At 35.6% G+C, this 22,257-nt stretch overlaps 1 protein-coding gene across 1 annotated transcript in view; it reads right to left on the bottom strand.

The window, feature by feature from the left end:
* Positions 1-22,257, bottom strand: part of PI15 (peptidase inhibitor 15) — a 50,368-nt gene that overhangs the window by 5,461 nt on the left and 22,650 nt on the right. The window contains exons 2-4 of the mRNA XM_043977998.1: positions 8,391-8,509; positions 3,950-4,082; positions 3,720-3,835 (exon numbers count right to left, since the gene is read on the bottom strand). Of these exons, the coding sequence (XP_043833933.1) occupies positions 3,720-3,835; positions 3,950-4,082; positions 8,391-8,509 (368 nt within the window). The remainder of the gene's footprint in view (positions 1-3,719; positions 3,836-3,949; positions 4,083-8,390; positions 8,510-22,257) is intronic.

Here is a 22,257-nt window from a genome sequence, read left to right as displayed (position 1 = left end):
TGATTTTTCTGACTTACATATCTATCTTTTGATGGATATATATATATATATATATATATATAAAATGTGGTATATTTAATATATAATTAATTTATATTAAATTTTCATCTCCAACTGCTTATTGAATTTTTGTACTGGATGTCCCATATCCATCTGAAACCCTATGTATCTGAAACTGTCAAAACCAGAATTCATTATGTTCATTCTCCAAAGAAACTTTCCCCTATGCTGACCTTCCCTATTAATTTTGAGGGCACTACTACCCTTCCAATCTCCCAGGTTTCCAACTTCAGCATGATCCTTGACTCTTTATTTTAACTTCTGGTAAATATTCAAATAGTTGCCAAATATTTTTGTTTTTACCTCCACAACATTTAAGAGGCAGTGTGGGACAATAGACAGAATGATCACTTTTGGTCAGAGAACTTAAGCTCAAATCCTGCCTCTGACAATGAACAAGTGTTTATTAAGCACTTATTATATGACAGAAACTATTACTGTCAGAGACTATGCTGAGCATTGGGGAATTAAAAGAAACACACACACACAAATACCTGCTTTCAAGGAGTTTCCAGGATAATGGAAGAGACAGAATGCAAACAACTTTGTATAACCAAGATATATACAGCATAAATTAAAAATAATCAACAAGAGGAAGGGCTTACTATCAATGATGATTAGAAAAGGCTTCCTGTACAAGTTGGAATTTTAGCTGGAACTTGAAGGAAGCCAGGAAACCCAGGAGATAAAGATGAAAAGAGAGAGAATTTTAGGCAAAGGAGACGGCCACTGGAAATTCCCAGGTTGGCAATAGATGCAAGGAAAGACAAGGAGGTAATTGTTATTGGGTCACAGATAATGTGGAAAGAAATCAAGTATAAGAAAAGTGGAAAGGTAGAAGCCATTCAGGCAGGGTTAAATGTTAAACACCAAAGGGGGAAAAATGAAAAAAAAATTGTGGGGAAGATCATACTATTGGCATTGTTCACATTTTCCCCAATGTTTTCTTAAATCTAGAGAAGCAATAAAAATAAATCAAACCCTCATTTGTATCATTTGGCAATTCCTATGGTGTAAAGTCTCACACTAAGAAATAAAAAACACAGTAGGGCTTATCTACAGCCCACCCCTGGGGTCATTACAAAGGACTTTGAACAACAAATTGAGAATTTTATATTTTACCCTATGAAGTGATAGGGAGCCACTGGAATTCAATTAATGGGTCAGTACATATCATTAGACTTTCACTTTAGGAAGACCAATTTTATGGTTAAGTGAACAATGGTAGATAAGGGAGAGATGAGGTAGGAAGACCAACCAGAATATTATTGTCATGAGGTGCTGAGGCCCTGCACAGTATGGTCCTTTGTCAAAGCAGAGAAGCAGTAATATAAAAGAGATGTTGTGAAGGAATAACTAACAGGACTTGGCAACAGAAGAGAGATGGTGGGTAAGAGAGAGTGAAGAATCAAGGATAATACTTAGGTTGCAAACATAGATGACTGGGAGAATCAGAGTGTCTTTTAACACTAATGAGGAAGTTTAGAAGAGGGAAGAATTTGGGGTAAAAGGTAATGAGTTGAGCTTTCTACATGTTATGTTCAGGATATGTATAGGATATCCAGTTTAAGATGCCCAATAGACATTTCAAGATCAGAGTTTGGATAGTTCATGAGAGAGATTAGGTCTGGATAAGTAGATCCAGTAATCATCAGCATAGAGATGATAACTGAATCCATGAGAGCATATGAGATCAGCAATGGAAATGGTATAGAGGTGAGAAGAGCACACAGGGAAGAGCCTTGGGGAACACCCAATTAGTGAGTCCAACTTGGATGACAGCCAGAAAAGGATACAGAGGAGTATTCAGTTAGGTAGGCGGAAAATCAGGATTGAAATTGCGTAATGAAAATCTAGAGAAAGGAGATTATCAAGGAGCAGGGGGTGATCAACAGTGTCAGAGGCTGTAGAAAAGTCAAGAAGAATTGAAAAAAGTTCATTGGATTTAGTGAATAAGAAATCATTGAAAATTTTAGAGAGAGTTCTTTCATTTGAATGATAAGGTCAGAAGCAAGACTGCACAGAATTAAGAAGAGAATGAGATAAAGAAAGTAGAGCCACTGATTGTAGAAAGCTTTCTTAAATATTTGAGACACCAAACAGAGAAGAGATATGTTATGACTAGTGGGGAAGGATGCATCAAAGGAACTTTATTTTGAAGATAGGGAGACAAGGACTTGTCTGTAGTCAATAGAAACGTCACCAGTAGACAGTGAGAGATTGAAGATTAATGAGAGTGGGATGATAGAGGGGGTTATCTGCTGGAGAAGAGAAGTAATGGGATCATTTGTTCACATAGAGAGGTTGGCCTTGGCATGGAGAAAAGCCACATACTCTATTTGCTCCTAGAAGGAAAGTGAGTGATGTGAAATGAGGAAGAGGAGATAAGAGAGAGCAAGCCAAATAGAACAGTTGGTATTTTATACTAGATGCAACAGGGGGTCATTTAAGCTTCTTGAGCAAGGGAATCATATAAACAAATAAGCATATTAGGTAACAGTGTGAAAGACTGATTGGAGAGGGATGTCACTAGATATAAAGAGATCAGAAATAGGGGTTATTTGCATATAAATCAAAAGATCAAAAAAATTTAAAAAGAGAAACCATCCATATTTAAAATCTACTTCTTAAACAAATTTTCTAATTTATTTTGAGGGGTTTATAGGGGTCCGTGTGATTCTGAAATATAGTTTAAGAAAATAAATGAAAAAGCTAACTTTCCAAAGTCCTTTACTTCCACAAAAACTATTTTATTGCTGATAAATCAAAATAATTTTGAAGATTTTTCCTCATAAATCCCAGAGAAGAATTCTATGGCTTTTTAATCATCAGACATAGCAGTTTTACAAGAGAACATTTAGCTTTTATAATCCACACCAGAATGAAAGATACATAGAAAATTCCCTAGATGGCTCTGTTCTGGGGCTCCTCCACATAACTGCCAATAACGTTTAGTCTCTTCTCTGAAACATATTACTTGACATGGCACTTAACCTTTCAGTGCTCCAAGCAATCCTTTAAGACAATAAATTGTAGGCCTATATTTATGGTTTCCATGTTAGAAGTTCCCTATACCAATGATACTGCAAGTCTAAATCTTTTAAAGGAATAAACTGATGAGAATGCTATGCAAATATTCATGTCACAAACTAGTTTGGCTTGTTTAGAGCCTGGAATTCCAGATCCTGAGGGGGTTGTGGTAAAGAAAACCTGCTTTGTCATAGGTGATTTGTATGAGAGAAATTTAAAAGTAGGATAAACTCCTAACTTAGATTCTGCCAAATTAGTGCCCCCCACTGACAAACCCCAACCAACATATCCAGACAACTCTAGGCCTCAGGTAAGAGATTTTAGAGAATACAAAAACATACGTTCTTATCTTTTCTAAGCCTATGCAATATAACCCTAAACCCCCTTCTCCTATTCTATTTCTCATAACTTGGCTAATGAGAAATATAGTTATAAGATAAGCCTAAATTAAAAGGATTTACATTCCTGGTCAATGGAAAAATCATTCTTTTCTCACTAAGAATAGACATATCAATTACATATCTCTTGTAACAGCCAAAGGAGGCCTGAGTATATCAGAATTAGAATAGGTAACTGATAATAAATGAGAATTCTATAAAGTATCTATTAAATAAAATGTAAACACTTACTTGGGGGCATAGTTGCATACCAAGTAAATTGCTCTCCGCCACACGGCTCCCCAAACATTCATGTTCTGGCAGGTATGGATTGCACATCCAATCCGATTGGAAGTAGCCCAGACCATCTAAAGAAATAATTATTCTTTTGTTGAAGTCCAAGATCCAATAAAATACACAATACCATGAAAATAACAAATACATTTTAAATTTAGATTAAAAACTAATACACCTCAATTTACCTGTGTATAATGTGTACACATTGGTCCAAAACATCTCATAGGGCATCTGGGGTTGCAATCTTGAGGATATGGAAAAGCATAGTCTTTCACTTCATCATACCATGGTTTAACCAGTTGTAGAATGGAGCGATACCTACATATAAAAATTTTAAAAAGAGATAAATGGAGGTGGAGGAAAGGAAAATGAGAGAGCGAGAAAGAGAGAGAGAGAGAGAGAGAGAGAGAGAGAGAGAGAGAGAGAGAGAGAGAGAGAGAGAGAGAGAGAGAGAGAGAGAGAGATTTAGGCAAGAGAGGAGAAAGAAAAACAGAGAAAGGGTGGGACTTGTCACTATCTGAATAACTTGTGAATTTGTCATAGATCAATTTCCTGGGGAGTCATATATATTCAGCTTGGGATCATCCTTGAAAAGAATAGGAACCTTGAAAATTATTTATGATGAACTAAATCCTTTCTACTTCCATTACCATTGCTTAGTGGGTTCCTGGATTACTATCAATAGAATCAAACAAGATGGAGCTCCGACCTAAATGAAACTCAATTCACAGTCTCCATTATAGGGGGTTGTTTGTCTTTCAAAGCCAGACTTCTTTTTCTTTGCTATTATGTTGCTTTCCATTGTTATTTTTCCTTTAGTATTATAGATTTACCTACATGATCTTATTTTGATAGATCATTGATCACAATAGTGTGCATATTTCCTTTACAGAGATAGATCACAGTCTCTTGACATCTTATTCTTTGCAAAATTTTTGCCTGTCTTTCCATTGAGAATTCACCTAAATGCTGTTTGTCTTCTTTTAATATCTCAGCAGTACAAATGTATCACTTGGAGTGTCTGTTATACCTTACTCTTTCTATATGACTGTCATCCCCTTTCTTAGACATTAATGTCTTTGAAAATAAAATTGACTGCCTGGGAAGATCATAGGTTGCCCTTCATTAGAAGTCTTCAAGCAGCAGATGGTGTGTCCACTTATAAGGAATTTTGTAGTAGATGTTTCTTTTGGGTTTCATTTAAATTAGATGGCCACTGCAGTCCTATCCAACTGTAAATGACCCAAAGAATGATTGGGCTTGGAATTAGGAAAACATGAATTCATATCCTGCCTCTGACATGTAGTAATAATTGTATGAAATATCTTTTTTCCTGCTTCTCATGCTCAAAACATCATTCATAATATGGTACTTGGTACATAAATAATAAAAATCTAATTACATATATATGTATATAATACACATGCATACATATATATATATATAATCTATCTATCTCCTTTCACTTCCAACTATGAATACTCACAGGATGATTTAGTTTAGATAAATATCACATTTATATTCCTGAAGACTAGTTTTTTTTTCACATATTTCATTATCTGTTGGGTTTTGTCTTAAAAAAGGGGAGAGGGAAGCTTGTTTTCTAAGAGTTGTTTCTCTTGGCTTCCATGTCTCTTCAGTTGACAATGAGATGAACGTTTTGTTTCCTGTAGTGGTTTTGGGGTTCTTTCAGCATTTTGAATGTAGCATCTGTTTCTCTAGGAAATTATTAATAGAATTAATTTATTTATTTTGTCCATTTTCTCCTTTTTTTAGCAAACAACTTGTTAAAACTAGTTAGGTTGGACCTGTTATATTACACATATCTTTATTCAAATTTGGAATAAATTTTGACCTTTGCTCCAAACAAATGCTGGTTTGATGAAATACAGACAGCTTATTCTGAAATTACTGCTAACCTATAGTTTCATGTCTGTAAAAAACAAACAAACACAATGTTCTAACTTCATCTCATACCTCATGACTTTTTTTTTTTTTGCAGGGCAATGAGGGTTAAGTGACTTGCCCAGGGTTACACAGCTAGTGAGGGTCCAGTGTCTGAAGCTGGATTTGAACTCAGGTCCTCCTGAATCTAGGGCGGGTGCTTTATTCACTGCGCCACCTAGATGCCCCTGTTTAGATTGTTTTTACTTTTCATTTCTCTCTCTCTTGTTTTTTGGTTTTGGGGTTTTTTTGTGTTTTTCCCCCCAGGGCAATGAGGGTTAAGTGACTTGCCCAAGGTCACAAAACTAGTAAGTGTCAAGTGTCTGAGGCTGGATTTGAACTCAGGTTCTCCTGAATCTAGGGTTGGTGCTTTATCTACTGTGCCACATAATCACCCCTTTATAGACTGTTTTTACTTTTTTTAATCTCTTTTTTTTTCAGGGCAATGAGGATTAAGTGACTTGCCCAGGGTCACACAGCTAGTGAGGGTCCAGTGTCTCAGATCAAATTTGAACTCAGATCCTCCTGAATACAGGGCCATTGCTTTATCCACTGTGCCACCTACCTGCCCATATACCTCATGACTCTTTTTTTTTTTTTTTTTAGTGAGGCAATTGGGGTTAAGTGACTTGCCCAGGGTCTCACACAGCTAGTAAGTGTTAAGTGTCTGAGGCCGGATTTGAACTCAGGTACTCCTGACTCCAGGGCCGGTGCTCTATCCACTGTGCCACCTAGCTGCCCCCCTCATGACTCTTAAAGAAAATCATTCCATATAAGCATGAGCTTCTGAGGAATATGGAAATTTTGTCCTCTTTCATTTTTTATCATGAAACATATATTGTAACATTACTTTTATTATGCTGAGGTGGTGTAATGGATGGAGGCAGCTAGGTGAATAGGGGTTACAGTAGATAAAGTGCTGGCATAGGAATTACAAAAACCTGAGTTTGAGTCCTTCTGCTGATGTGGCATTCTAGCTATATGAACCTGGGAAAGTTATTCTTTCTTTCTGTTTCAAGTTTTTCATCTATAAAATGGATATAACAGTAGCACTTAGCTCTCTTCTTAAGCTCAAATGATACCATACATATATACATATATATGCACATATTATATATATACATATATGTACTGAACATATATTTATATTGCTTTGCAAACCTTAAAGTATTTTATAGAGGTTAGCTATTCTCCTCGATCAACCTTTACATTGAAATAGACAAGTATAAAGGCATATCTTGATTTGGTTTGGTTTGGAGGATCTTATTAAGTTCTTCATAGAATTTTTCTGCTACATTAACATTACAATGAATATGCCACAAAAGCTAAGACTATGTCCAAGATGGTCTCCTTGGATATGGTTATTGTGAGCACTGCAAGGTAAAGGGATCAAAGTACTACATTTCTTATTGCCTATGGGTGAAACAAAATTCAAGCCCTTTTTTATGTGCTTAATAAGGAGAAATTGTGAACTACCTTTGACTTGGCTTCACTTTTTATGTCTTCTGGTCTCCTTCAGAGTATTATTATGATAAGAATCAACCCTTCCATCTAACTCCAAGGTTTTTAGATAAACATGAATATTGAGATAACCAAGTTAAATTAACTGTCGACTAAGAGCTCTATGATGTTTTTATACCCTCTGCCCACTTTTGTGCCCCTTGCCACAATCACTGATAAATGTGAAGAGCATGTATAGAACTGAGATTCATTAACAATATTTCTTGGATTTTCACAGCAAAAAAAAATCAAAATCAAACCCAAAAAACATCACTTGGATGCCAAAAGTCTATTGATGAACCTCTAGAACTTGGATAAGTTGGTTCTAAGACAACAGAAACAGTCTACTAATGGGGCTGTATTTGGAGTCCTTTCCAGTGTGGTGAAATCAGCCAGAACTTGCTTTCTAATGGCATTACCTTTGAGATAGAGAGCCCAGGCTCTTCACCTCTAAGGCCTAAGGAGACAGTGAAGTAGAACCTTCATTGAGGATGTGTGGGCAGCTAAGGTTAAATAAATTTAAAATTCTTAAGTTCTTCTGCACATGAAAAATTAAGCTCTGCCAAGCGTGAACTGATTCTTTCACATGCTCCCCTACTTTAAGCTAAATAACATGTGTGTTTTGGATGACTTTCTGAAAAGGGTGCCTAGACAATAATCTTCATGTAACTAAGTATTTCCAGAGCTGGGTGAACTTGTTGAAGTAGACTCAGTGTAGGGGGAAGGAACTGAAAGGAGTTAGGGTGGGATGAGGGTGAAAAGATGAGCTGATGACTCATCCCTGTAGTAATACTCTCGTAGCTCTTTTTGACTCTGAATTCTCCAACTTCTTTCCTTAAAATTAGCTTTTCTCATGAACTTTACGGGCATGAGTATGGATTCAGAAGCAGCTAAGGAATTTCCCTTTCTCATCTGGGAGAAAGGCTATATACAGCTGATCACTACAAAAAAATTAGTGAGCAGTTTGAGGTAGAGGGTTTTAGCCTGTCCATGCTCACAAGGGTGTGTAACCTCCTAGAATGAAGAGGAAAATTGGCTTCACTAAGCCCTACTCAGGTGATTTATTGATATTTGAATGAAATGAAAAATCTTCATTAGACCAACAACTGGTATTGTTCAAACCCAGGCTCCATAAACAATAAATTCATGCAGATAAATTATATCAGTGAAACTGCCTCCTACCTTCCAGTTCGTACAGAGAGATTTTGGCCCAAAAATCTCAATAAATAAGAAGGTCCATGGTCCCAAATGCATGTGGCGGCCCAAGCCTCAGCAGATTTTGCAAGGTTTTCATCCCAAACCTGTGCCAATAGTAAAATGCTTTTAGCTTTCCCAGGATGGTGACAACAGCAAGAAAAAAGTCTAGGTGAAATGCAATGACTTTTAGGTATCCTTCAAATTCTAAAACATGGAATTATCTAACCAAAGGAGGATAACTACTGCACACATCTGTTCACATGAACTACTTTGATTCAGCATGATTGTGTTGGTCACAATTTTTCACACATGACCAGGTTTAAAGGCAGTGCCATATATTCAAAAATTGGTCTAGGGGCAGCTAGATGGCACAGTGGTTAAAGCACCGGCCCTGGATTCAGGAGTATACCTGAGTTCAAATCCGGCCTCAGACACTTAACACTTACTAGCTGTGTGACCCTGGGCAAGTCACTTAACCCCCATTGCCCTGCAAAAAAAAAAAAAAAAATTGGTCTACTAGATCTGAAATGGTCTGAGATATTATTCTTGCTCTTCCAATGGCTAGTATGTATTATGGGATAACTAATTTATTAATTTATTTGGGTCTAAATTCCTTCATCTGTAAAATGAGGAGATTAGCTTTTAGTGATCTATAAGATTCCTTTTAATTTTGTAATTTTTAGAGCAATTCTATTTCACTAAAAGAAATGGTCTATAAAAGAAATATGACAGACTTACTTTGCAAAAGTTGGAAGCTAAGAAAACCTAACTTCAAGTTCTCTGTTATTTACCAATGTGTGAAAATAGTAAAATCTCCATCCTGATGTTCATTATGTGCTAATTAACTACAAAAAATTAAAAAACCAATACTTCATACTAACTATTGTGATTTGTAATTTTCAGTAGTGGCAGACTCTTGTTGACCCCTTTTGATGTTTTCTGGAAAAAGATATTGCTGTAGTTTGCCATTTGATTCTTCAGCTCATTTTACAGATGAAGAAACTATGACAAACAAGGTCAAGAGACTTACCCAGATTCATGGAACTAGAAAGTATCTGAAGACAGGTTTGAACTCAAGAAGATGAGTCTTCCAGACTTCAGGCCTGAATCTCTATCCACTGTACCACCTAGCTGCCCAAACTAATGCGCTAGGAAGAACTTATCAAAATATAATTGCTCAAATAAATGATACTAATATTAAGGTAATATCAAGCATAATCAAACTTAAGTAGAGTAATAAATTTGAATATCTATCTGTCTGTCTGTCTATCATCTATCTGTCATCTATCTATTTATATATCTATCAACTATCTATCTGTTGATGGATCAATCATCTATCCATCTATAATCTATTTATCTATCATCTATCTATCTACCTATCTATCTTTGAATGAACAAAAGATCTTTAGTTTTTATAGTGGAATTATTTTATAGGTAAAAAATTCCATTACTGTAAAAACAAACCTGCAAGCTTGTGAAAGAGGTCCATAAAATTATAGGATTTAGACCTAGAAGGGACTTTAGTGGCCTCATTTTATAGATGAGGATTTTGAGTTTCAAAAAGGTTAACAGAATGAGGATTCAAACCAGGGCATTCGAACTGCAAATCTGATGTGAGCATTCCATTATACCATACAGCATCATTGTGAGCCTTTCAAAATTTTGTAAGGGCACCATTTTATAAGTGTTAAACCACTAATTACTCTAAAAATTAATATTTATAGGAGAGGAAATTCAAATACAATGATGATAGAGCATTTTATTTGCAAAGCATTTTAAATAATCTGAAAATGTTCTGGTATCACAAAACTCTGGGATATTTTCAGTGAAAATAGATGAAGAAAATGATGCTCCCAGAGATGTGACCTATCTAAGGTTACATAGTGAATTAATAACAGAAACAAAACTAGAACCCCTGACTCTGCTGTCCTGTCATACTGTTTTTGGGGGTTCCCCTCTTTACCCCAGAGCAGCTGACATTTGGGGAGGCAGTCTGTAGATTAGAATTAGAAAGAAAAAGGAAATTCTTTGAACCTAGTTATAGAAGAAGGCCTTTCTTTCTTCCTCCAAGCTCCTAGCTATTTTTGTGTGTTTCTTTTTTGGTGGGTGGCTTGGAATATTTAGAGACAGCTGAAAGGAAATTTTGAGTGATAACAGAAGGCCTATACAGAGTTCTTCTTTCTTCAGCATATAACCAATTACTTCTGTATGGTGAGTAAATATCATATAACTAAGAAAAAGAGAGGTCATTCATTTCACAAGGTTTCTTATAGTGAATCAGTTGTTGACAAAGTTCTGTTATTTTCAGGCCACCCTTTAGGACGCTGGAAAAGATTAATCATTTGGAATAGTTTATTTTAATTCTGTTCATTGTAGTTTTTAGGATTTTACCTGCACACACATAGATGAATCCTTGTGGGGGTAAAGGATAATCTGAAAAAAATCTTGATATAAATTACAGATATAGCTTTTTAAAAAATAGTATTTTATATTATTTTTTCCAATTACATGTAAAGATAGTTTTCAACATTCTTCTCTGTAAGATTCTGATTTCTAAGTCTTTCAACATGTAGCTTTTTTTTAAAAAATGCAGAGAGAACGTGACGGGCACCAGTAATTGCAGTCCCTGTTTCTTAGCTGTAAATGAATTAAGTATATCTGTGGCTGTTATAAAATCGACATATTTGGGTCAATAGATTAGAAATAGAAAACATCATCTAGCAGACACCCATATCCTCCAAAATGGTTTCAATTGCTACAATTGCTGTGAGACATATTTTAGCTCTTTACTACAGAGGAATTTGGGTGGATTTCTTTTTTATTTTCCCTAATGAATTTATAGAATCATGAAATTTGTTATATGTTAGAGCTAGAAGGCAGCTGAGAGAGAGAGAGAGAGAGAGAGAGAGAGAGAGAGAGAGAGAGAGCGCATCTAATTTAGCTCATATAGACCAAAGCTTCTTAAACTGTGGGGTCATGAAACTGAATGTGGGGATCATGAAAAATATGGCAGTAAATGTTGGATTTGTATACCTGTTTTATATACCTTTATACCCAGGGTCACTTAAAAATTTCTTGGGCAAATGTTAAAGAATCCCTGGTATAGATAAGAGAAATAAATAGAAGCCCAAAGAAGCGCAGTGATTTGCCCAAGGTAATGCAGAGAGTTTAGTGTTAGCCCTTCCCCTCTCCCCCATTAATTCCTATGTAATCTCATATGCGTTTATTGGCAGGTGGGGGTGAAGGGCAATGATATCATTTCCATTGTAGCGAATGGAAACCACAAAATTTGCAGAACTGCCAGAAGTAAATTAGCTCTTAACTGGTGTATTAGCTGGAAGATTACTTATTCTGAAGTTTGGAAGACAGAAGTTCAAATTTGGCCACACATATTTCATAGCTGTATGACCCTGGACAAGTTACTTAACCTCTGTCTGCATTGGTTTCCTTAACTTTAAAATGGGGTTAGTAATTGTACCTAAATCTCAGGCTTGTTGTGAGAATCAAATGAGTTAATATTTGTAAAATTCCTTACAAACTGTAAAGCACTATATGAATGCTATTGTTGCGGTTGTTAGAAAGCGTCACCACTATTGCTATATGGGAAGTAGAGAAAATAGAAAACATCTAAACAAGACTTTTTCTAAACATACAAAAGTGCTTTTTCAAAGTCATCCACCTGGCATCAGTGGAAACAGCATTATGTGTCTATTGATGACAAACCATGTGGAGTGCTACTGGGTACATGAATATCACAGTATTATTCACTGATTTCTTGAGACAACTTCTGATTTGTTGCATTATCTCTTCTTTCCTCCCATCCCCTGCCCTCATAGACAATGCTTCTTTAAATGATAGAAAGACAGTGGGTTTAAGAAAAAAAAGAAAGGGAGATATAATTTTATATTATAAAAGTATAAGGAAGTTGGATTTGATGACTCCAAAGTTCCATTCAACTTCTAAATCTGTGATCCTATGGCCTTAATTGTAGTATTTACTGTATGAGAATTTCATTGAGATGTAAATAACAATCTAGAAGGTATATGTATATGGAAAATACCCCGTTTTAAAGAGTAAGATTGAAGGGTTAATTTGTTCAGAAAGTTTACCTTAAAAAAAAAAAAAAGCTTTGAAAGAGAGGACAGAATTAATAATGGCATAGAAAAAGATGTTCAAAACAATACCTGTCTGAACACTTTCACATGTCCTAGTGGCTTGTCTGTGATTGAATAATAGATAAGGAATAATTTTGTCAATGTAGAGAATTCCTGGTTCAGAAAACTCTCTCCACCAAGTCAACTATCACTGGCTTATAAAATAAGTATCAGGGTACTGCTTGAGGCACATAGAGTGTTGAGTCACTTGCCCAAAGTCCCACAGATAGTTAGAAGCCATATTTGTATGAGCTTTCTTGACCCTAAAAGGTACTTGCTACTTAGCCTCAATAAAGAGAAGTTTTTGAATTCTGAAATCATCAGGAATTCTGAAAACTAGTCTAACGTTGAACCAATAAAACCAATGAAAAGCTTCTTTTTGACATAGTAATAAATTAGCACACAACATCTAGAAATTATCTGGTTATTTTTGTCTAAGCAAATCTGGTTTAATATAACATTTGATAAAAATAAAACATAGTTTAAGTCTCCAAGTCAACTTCTGGGACTTTTTGATCATTCAACTGTAAAAGGGGCTTATTAATTTTAGTGCTCTAGACCTTCTGTACATAATTAGTTAATAGGTTTATCCCCTTAAATATAGCAGCACAGTATGGTGAAAAGAACATCAGTTCTGCAATCAGAGGAAAGGGTTCCAATTTTACCTTTGATGTTATTGCCTATATAACTGTCAGAAGTAAGCAGATAGCTTACTTTTCCCATCTGTCAAATAAAGGAGTTGGACTACTTTCCAGGACTTTCCAGTTCTAGGGTCCTAGGGGTTTTTAAAAAGAAAATTATCTAATATGACTTATACTGAATTCAATACTTTTCCAAGTAGAAAATATTTTATTAAATGATAAATATTACATAACTCCTTGCCCTAATATTGTCATGGAATTCCTTAAGCACTGAGTGACAAGGGCTAAGAACCCTGGCTATAGGACTGGAAGACCTCATAATCTTCTTGAAAATAGGTTAACTTGGCAATTGCTCAGACATTTCAGATCTAGAATACATTTTTTCTTCCCTTGATTTTTTTTATTTCATTAAAGGAACTATTCATGAAAAGAAATCCAAAGTAACATTGGGAGAAATAGTGATACTATGTAATTATAAGGTTTGGACCTCCATAATTAATGTGGGTGCTTTTAAAATATTTTTCAGATAATTGTGCTAAGAAAGGTGGCTTTGTTTCTGTTTTTTTACCTGAAGTATCTAGATTACAAAAGCATCAGCTTTGGTAGTCAGATAAGAAAGCCTCTTCTGTCAGCAAAAATACATACTTTTTCAAGAAATTGGAAAGTCAAAGCTTAACAGAATTATTTTAAATGAGAAATAATAATATTTTAAATACCATATTAAAGTCTCTAGTTTTTAATTACATTTAATAGGCCATTAGTGGTCTTGTTGGGTTGTTTGGTTTTTTAAGCTATTAAACAATAAATAGGTTTCTTCAGGAAGTTTTCCAGTATCTAATTATCCTCATAATTCAGGTAAAATTAGTCTTTTTGGCATGATATTTGAATAACTGCCTTATCTATAGAAATCTAGGAAAACAATATTAATCATACATTACTAATTAGAAGTGTTTGTTTTCCTTTAAAAATCTGATATGTCTTCTTTTACGTGTTTTCTTACCCCCTTGGAAGCCTGAATAATTTATAGTCTCATATGGTATCAAATTATGCCAAGGAGTACAATTTACAGTCAAGTTCACAGGGAGGAGCATGGGCAAGTGCTTCATGTGTTCCATGTTACTACTAAGAGGAAGTGGTAAATCACTTTTAAGATCTAGATCAAATGTGCTATTCTATATTTCTTTACAAGTTGCTCTAGTAACTAAAAGAATTATGATGCTAAATCAATATCTGGCAGGAAGGAAGACAGGTTATATAAAGATCTGGAGATTAATAAATGGAAAACATTTCTGGACACATACTTATGGAAATAACCAATTTTCAATACCATATTAAGCTTCTTTGAATATTATCTCTGTGCATATATGCCATTGTATTGGAAAGGGATTGGGGTCACACTGTAGGCTTATTCCAAGTTATTTCCAGGGCTGAAAAGGTATTTTGTTGTTTCATTTATGATGGCAATCTTGAGGGGCATGAAAGTGGGGCATAAATGCAAAACAACATGCATTTATGCATTAGACTTTAATAGAGACTTCCCCGGTAGATTTATCCTCTGCAGAAACTCTCTATAGGTCCACTTCAACATAAAATTTTGGTATAAGAGAATAGGAAGAAGATTGAGTAGAAAGATTTTCTTTGTTTGTTCATTTGTCCATAAGGAACTTCCAGTACAAGTATCTTCTACAAATACTCTGCCATCAAATGAATTACCTCCCAGTTCTTTGTCATATACAAATTTGATGATCATGAGGCCTCTACTTTTATCAGCAACATTGATAAAAATGTTAAATGGCATAGGGCCAAGCATACATCCTCAGGATACTCCACTAAAGACCTCCTAGAAAGGGAACAGTAAACCATTAATGATATGTCATAGAAATCAGGTCTCCGTTTTCTACATGCCCTAATTATCACATGAATATTATATTCTAGATCTTGGCAAAAATTGAGATCAGGTTCACTAGACTTTAGCCTGTATACTTTTCTCTCTTTTTCTAAAAGCTGGGACAGTATTTACCCTTCTTCAGTCCTGTTTCAATTCTTTATTTCTCTACATTTGAGAGATAATTGGCAGTAGCCCTGAAAAAGCATCTACCAGCATTTCTGTGCACTGGGATCTAGTTTCTCCAGTTCTTGCAATTTAAACTATGTGCATAGCTGTATATGTACATGTTAACTCACCAAAAGAATGTCTGAATTCTTGCCCCTTCCTTAGCATATTAATCAAAGGTATGTAAAGTGAAGCTATTTAACTTCATGGCAAGATCTAATGGATTTTTGTCTTTAGATCCCCAGAATTTTACACATAGTGACTGCTACATGGCAAGCACTTAAAAGTTCTTTGTGATTCAGTTTCTGACTAAGAATTTTATCAGTTATTGTCAAGAAAGGGGCCATTCCCTATACCATATAACACAACTCATTCAGGTATAATGAAATTAGTTTCACAGCGCTGAAGCCTTTTGGGGTTCACATTTGTCTCATTCCAGCAAAAATCTTTGTGGTAAAACTAACTAAAAAGTCCTTTTAGGTATCAAACAGCTCTTACATAAGAATATTTTGAGGAGGTAAGGATAAAAATGAGAGGCAGTGTAATACAGTAGATGAAGAAGGAGTCAAGAAGATCTGAGTCATAGAGTCAAGAAGACCTGAGTCTCTGCCATATACCATCTATATGACCCTGGACAAATTCCTTAACTTTTCAGTGTCCCAGATGACTTTTAAGACATTAAGTTGCAGAAAAGATATAAACCTGCATTTGTAGAGGAAGTCTCCACCAATTAAATCATAAGTCCAGTATCTATCCCTAAGTGTAAATGAATAAGAAACATAGGACTAATAAATTATAATCAGGAAAACAAAACCCCAGAAATGAACAGAAAATTCAAAAGAGCTTTCTTTTCATCTGTTTCTTGTTTTGCTTACTGATGAAACTACAGTCAGACTCTAGAATCAACATGATAAGAATATTAAGTTTTAGTGGAGGAAGAATGGGAGATACTATTTGAAAGGAGCTGAGAGTACTGGTATCCTGGCCATTTTCAAAAGTTTTGTAACCAGTGGGGAAGCCTGAGAAGTGAAAGAATATGAGAGGGACCAAGCATAGCATAATAACAACTTATATTTATTAGATACTTTCGTGTATAATATTTAATTTGAGCTTCACAATAATCCTGTGAGACATACAGGAAAAGAATTGATATTACCCTTTGAAGAGGGTATCAGGAAAGATAAGGAGGTTGTCCATGTTTACACAAATAGTAAATGGGAGGGCTGAGGTCTAAACCCATATCAGTGAATGTTGATTACACAATATAAATTTCACTCCTGTACTTTTCAATACCACGGAGAGATCAAACCTAGATTATTTTTAATATGAGTATAAGCATGCTTAATGGTTTTAATGTTATTTTTTAGTCTTTTTTAAATTTTTATTTATTTATTTAGAATTTCTCCCCACCTTACATGTAAAAACAAAATGTAACCAATTTTTAAAACTTTGTATTCTGTGTTCTCATCCTATTCCCCCTTAAGAACTCAAGCAATTCAATATGTTATGCATGTGCAGTCATGCAAAACATATCAGACAAAAAAACTAGAAAAAGGAACTAACAACAAACAAATATACTTCCATCTGTATTCAGATAACATCAGTTCTTCAGAGTTACCTTGGATCATTGCATTGCTGAGAATAACTAAGCCATTTGGAACAGATCATCTTACAATATTGCTGTTATTTTTTATACAATACATTTCACTTTGCATCAGCTCATGTAAGTCTCTCCAGGTTTTTTCTGATAGCATCTTGCTCATCTTTTTTTTTAAATAGTAAGCTACATTTATATAGTACTTTAAAGGGAGATTTACTTACAAAACTCCCATGAGGTTGAATATTGCAACAACAATAATAGTTAACCTTTATAAAGTACCTTATACCTGAAAAAAGAATTTTCTTCACAATAACCCAGCAAAGTAATTACTATCATCATCATCCTCATCATTCTCATCCTCATCTTACATTGTTCTTGCCTCTGCTTCAAATCCCCGCCCCCAGTTACTATTGCTATTTCCCTCCATCCTATTCACTCCCCATGAAATTTACTATATTTTCAATCTTCTTTTATCCTATCCCTCCACAAAAGTGTTTGGTTTCTCACTACCCCTTCCCCAATCTGCCTTTGCTTCCTTCACCCCTGCCCCCTTATCTCCTTCCCCTCCAACTTCCTCACAGTGTAAGATATATTACTATACCCACTTGAGTGTGTATGCTATTCCCTCCTTGAGTCAATTCTGAGAGACTCGTTTATTCCTCTGCTCCTCCCCCATCTTCCCCTCTAATCCATAAGCTTTTTTTGTTTCTTTTATGTGAGATACTTTACTCCATTCCACCTCTCCCTTTCCCTTTCTCTTAGTGCAATCCTCTCACCCCTTACTTTTATTTTAAAGAGGAGGCAGCTAGGTGACACAGTGGACAAAGTACCTGCCCTGGACCCAGTAGGACCTGAGCCCAAATCCAGCCTAAGGTGTAAGACACTCCCCAACTGTGCGACACTGGGAATGCCCCCTAATCCTGAATGACACCCCCCCCGACACACACACACACACACACACACAACCCAATAAACAAAGAATAAATGCTTTACAGATATCATCCCTTCAAAATTAATTCCAACCTGTGCCCTCTGTCCAAATTTATTCCTCTGAGCTGCCCTAATACAGAGAACATTCTTATGAGTTAGAGGTATCATCTTCCCATGTAGAAATGCAAACAGTTTAACCTTTTAACATCCCTCATAATTCATTTTTCCTGTTTACCTTTTTATGTTTCTCTAGGGTCTTATATTTGAAAGTCAAACATTCTATTCAGTTCAGGTCTTTTCATAACAAATGCCTGAAAGTCCTTTTTTTCAGTGAAATCCCATTTTCCCCCTGAAAGATTATATTCAGTTTTGCTGGATAAGTGATTTTGGGTTGTAATCCCAATTCCTTTGCCCTCCAGAATATCATATTCCATGCCCTCTGATCCTTTAATATAGAAGCTGCTAGATCTTGTGTTATCCTGACTATAGCTCCACAGTAGTTGGATTGTTTCTTTTTTGGGTGCTTGCAATATTTTCTCCTTGACTTGGGAGCTCTGAAATTTGGCTATAATATTCCTGGAATTTTTCATTTTGGGATATCTTTCAAGAGGTGATTGGTAGATTCTTTCAATTTCTATTTTACCTTCTGTTTCTAGAATATCAGGGCAATTTTCCCTGACAATCTCTTCGAAGATGATGTCTAAGCTCTTTTTTAGATCATGGTTTTCAGGTAGTCCAATAATTTTCAAATTATCTCTCCTGAATCTATAATACCAGGTCAATTATTATTCCAAGGAGATATTTCACATTGCCCTCTATTTTTTCTTTCATTTGGATTTGTTTTATTGTTTCTTGATTTCTCATAAAGTCATTAGCTTCCATTTGTTCAATCCTAATTCTTTTTATTTTGTTTTGTTTTGTTTTATTTTGTTTGTTTGTTTTTGGTGAGGCAATTAGGGTTAAGTGACTTGCCCAGAGTCACACAGCTAGTAATTGTCAAGGTTCTGAGGCCGGATTTGAACTCAGGTCCTCCTGAATCCAGGGCCAGTGCTTTATCCACTGAGCCACCTAGCTGCCCCAAAAGATTTCATAAATGCTATTTTTTTTTTGGTGGGGAAAATGAGGGTAAAGTGACTTGCCCAGGGTCATACAGCTAGTAAGTGTCACGTGTCTGAGGCCAGATTTGAACTCAGGTCCTTCTGAAACCAAGGCCAGTGCTTTATACACTGTACCACCTAGCTACCCCTTGTTCAATACTAATTCTTTTCTTCAGAGAGATTTTCCCTTTGTTTCTTCAAGCTGTTGACTTTTTTCATTACTTTCCTGCATCACTCTCATTTCTTCTTCCATTTTTCCTCTACCTCTCTTAATCTTCAAGGCTCTTTCTGAGCAATTCCAAGGCCTGAGACCAATTCATATTTTTCTTGGAAGCTTTGGATGTAGAAGCTTTGACTTTGTTAGCTTCTTGTGAAGGTGTATTTTGATCTTTCTTTTCACCAAAGACACTTTAAATGGTCCATATCTTTTTCTGTCTGATCATTTTGCTAGCCTATATCTTGACTTTTAACTCCTTCTTAAAGTGGGACCCTGCCTGTCAGGAAGTACTGTCCCAAGCTTCAGGGGGGTCTCAGGTGAATTGATTTAAGGACAGGTTCTTCACCCTCCAGCCCTGACCTGTGCTCTGGTTTGTAAATAGCCCCATGCTTGCTTGTTCTTTAACCCAGAAATAGAATTCTGTCTAACTATGGTTGCTAGCTTTGGGCATGCCTGTGCCCCTCACCAACCTGGACCCACCAATCAAAACTGCTTCCTGGTTTCCAGCACAGCAAAACAACTGAGTTCCACCTCAGCACCAGCACAGACTCCTGTAATCTCCCTCTGGCCAGACACTCAGTCCTCTCACCAGACAGTGAGCTTAGTTCCAGAGGAAGCTGCCATTGTAGCTGATTCAGAGGCTGCAGGGGTCTCTTTCTCCTCTGTCGCCTGGGGCTGAATCTGCACACTGAGCAGTAGGGCTGTGCTTTGCTCACACCCTGGTACAACAGATCTTTACTGCTAAGCTTCTAAGTTGTCTTTGGCTGAAAAATGTTCTCACCCCCTCCTTTTGTGGGTTCTGCTGCTCCAGGAATAGTCTTATGGCATTCTTTGGAGGTTTTTTGGAGAGATGGTGTAGGGAGCTCCTTTCCTCTGCCATCATCTTTAATGTTATCTTTAAAAGTTGTTTCTTATTATACTAAATTATTTTAAACATGGAGAGCATTATGCACATAGGGATTACTTATTCATCAAACATTTGGATCAAATTATCAGATTTAAAACTAAAAATTATATCAGAAGATATCAGATCCAATTTCCATATTTTTCAGAAGACGAATCTGAATCCCAGATGGTTAAAGTGACTTGCCCAGGCTAACACAGCTGATATTTGAGACAGAATTCAAGGTCAGGTCTTCCTGACTACAAGTCCAGTTCTCTAACTACTGTGCCACCTAGCTACTCTTACTATATACAAGCCCTATGTTGAGAAGGAATAATACATTGACAAAAAGAAAAGCAATTCCTGATCTCAAAAAAACTTCAATTTAATTTGAATGAGTTAAAATCTACTAATTTGTGTGAATGAAAAGATAAAAGCAAATGCCTAAGTCTGGAAGATATCTTTCTGAGTCTTCCTTTGTCAAATGCTAAAAGGGACATGAAATCATGTGTTTTATATGAGTAACTAACTATCCATATTTTTGAGTGCCAAAATTTCAAAGTTTTCCTTTTTCCAAAGTTTTCTTCATATTTCCTGATTAGCAATTGAAAGGGTAATAATTAAGTCTACTTGCCAAGACAAACCCAGGAACACTATGAATGCAATTACAAAACACATTTCACATGAATAAAATTAGATCTAAATAATTGGAAAAAATATAAATTGCTCATGGATAGACCAAGATAATATTATAAAAATGAGAATTCTACCTAAATTACTTTAGTTATTCAGTGACATACCAATCAGATTACCTAAGAATTATTTTATATAGCTAGAAAAAAACAATAACAAAATCATCTGGAAGAACAAAAGGTCAAGAATATCAAGGGAACTAATGGAAAAAAAATGCACAGGAAGGTGGGCTAGCCATACCATATCTGAATATATACTATAAAGTGGCAGTCATCAAAACTATTTGGTATTGGCTAAGAAATAGAGTGGTGGATCAATGGAATTGGTTAGGAACAGGAGACACAGTAGTAAATTACTTTAGTAATGTACTGTTTGATAAACCCAAAGACTCCAGCTTCTGGGACAGGAACTCAGTATTTAACAAAAACTGCTGGGAAAACTTGAAGATAGTATGGCAGAAATGAAGCATAGACAAACATCTTACACCATATAACAAAAGAGGTTCAAAATAGGTACATGATTTAGACATAAAGGGTGATACCATAGGTAAATTAGGAGAGGAAGGAATAGTTTACCTCTCAGATCTATGGAAAGGAGAACAGTTTATGACCAAACAAGAGATAGAGAACATTAGGGCAGCTAGGTGGTGCATTGGATAAATCACCAACACTAGATTCAGGAGGATCTGAGTACAAATCTTGCTTCAGACACTTGACACTTACTAGCTATGTGACCTTGGGTAAGTCACTTAACCCTCAATGACCAGCCCACCCCACAAAAAAGATAGAGAATATCATGAAATGCAAAATGGATGATTTTGATTACATTAAATTAAAAAGGGCTTGTACAATAAAATCAATGCAGTCAAAATTAAAAGGGATACAGAAAGCTGGGAAACAATTTTTACAGCCAGTTTTTCTGATAAAGATCTCACTTCTAAAATATATAGGAAACCAAATCAAATTTATAAGAACGCAAATCATTCCCCAACTGAGAAATTGTCAAATTATATGAATGGGCAATTTTCAGATGAAGAAATCAAAGCTATCTATTGCCATATGAAAAAATGCTCTAAATCACTATTGATTAGAGAAATGCAAATTGAAACAATTCCCAGGTACCACCTCATACCTATCAAATTGGCTAATATGACAAAATATGAAAATAATAAATGTTGGAGAAGTTGTGGAAAAATTGGAACACTAATGCATTGCTAGTGGAGTTGAAATTGATCCAGCCATTCTGGAGAGCAATTTTGAACTATGCCTAAATGGCTATGGGACCGTGTATACCCTTTGACTATGAGGTCTATATCCCAAAGAGAGCATAGAAAAGGTAAAAGGACCCATACGTATAAAAATATTTATAGTGACTCTAGTTGTAGTAGCAAAGAACTAGAAATTGAGGGAATGCCCATCTATTGGGGAGTGACTAAACAAGCTGTGGTATATGAATGCAATGGAATGTTATTGTGCTATAAGAAATGATGAGCAGGCAGATTTCAGAAAAATCTGGAAATAATTTAGTACACTGATGCTGAGTGAAGTGAGCAGAACCAGGAGAACATTGTACAAACTAACAGCA

The sequence above is a fragment of the Dromiciops gliroides genome, chromosome 1 (assembly GCF_019393635.1).
Source record: "Dromiciops gliroides isolate mDroGli1 chromosome 1, mDroGli1.pri, whole genome shotgun sequence".
NCBI lineage: Eukaryota > Metazoa > Chordata > Mammalia > Microbiotheria > Microbiotheriidae > Dromiciops > Dromiciops gliroides.
Note: the sequence above shows the minus strand (reverse complement) of the source record. Positions and strands in the feature narration are given on the sequence as shown.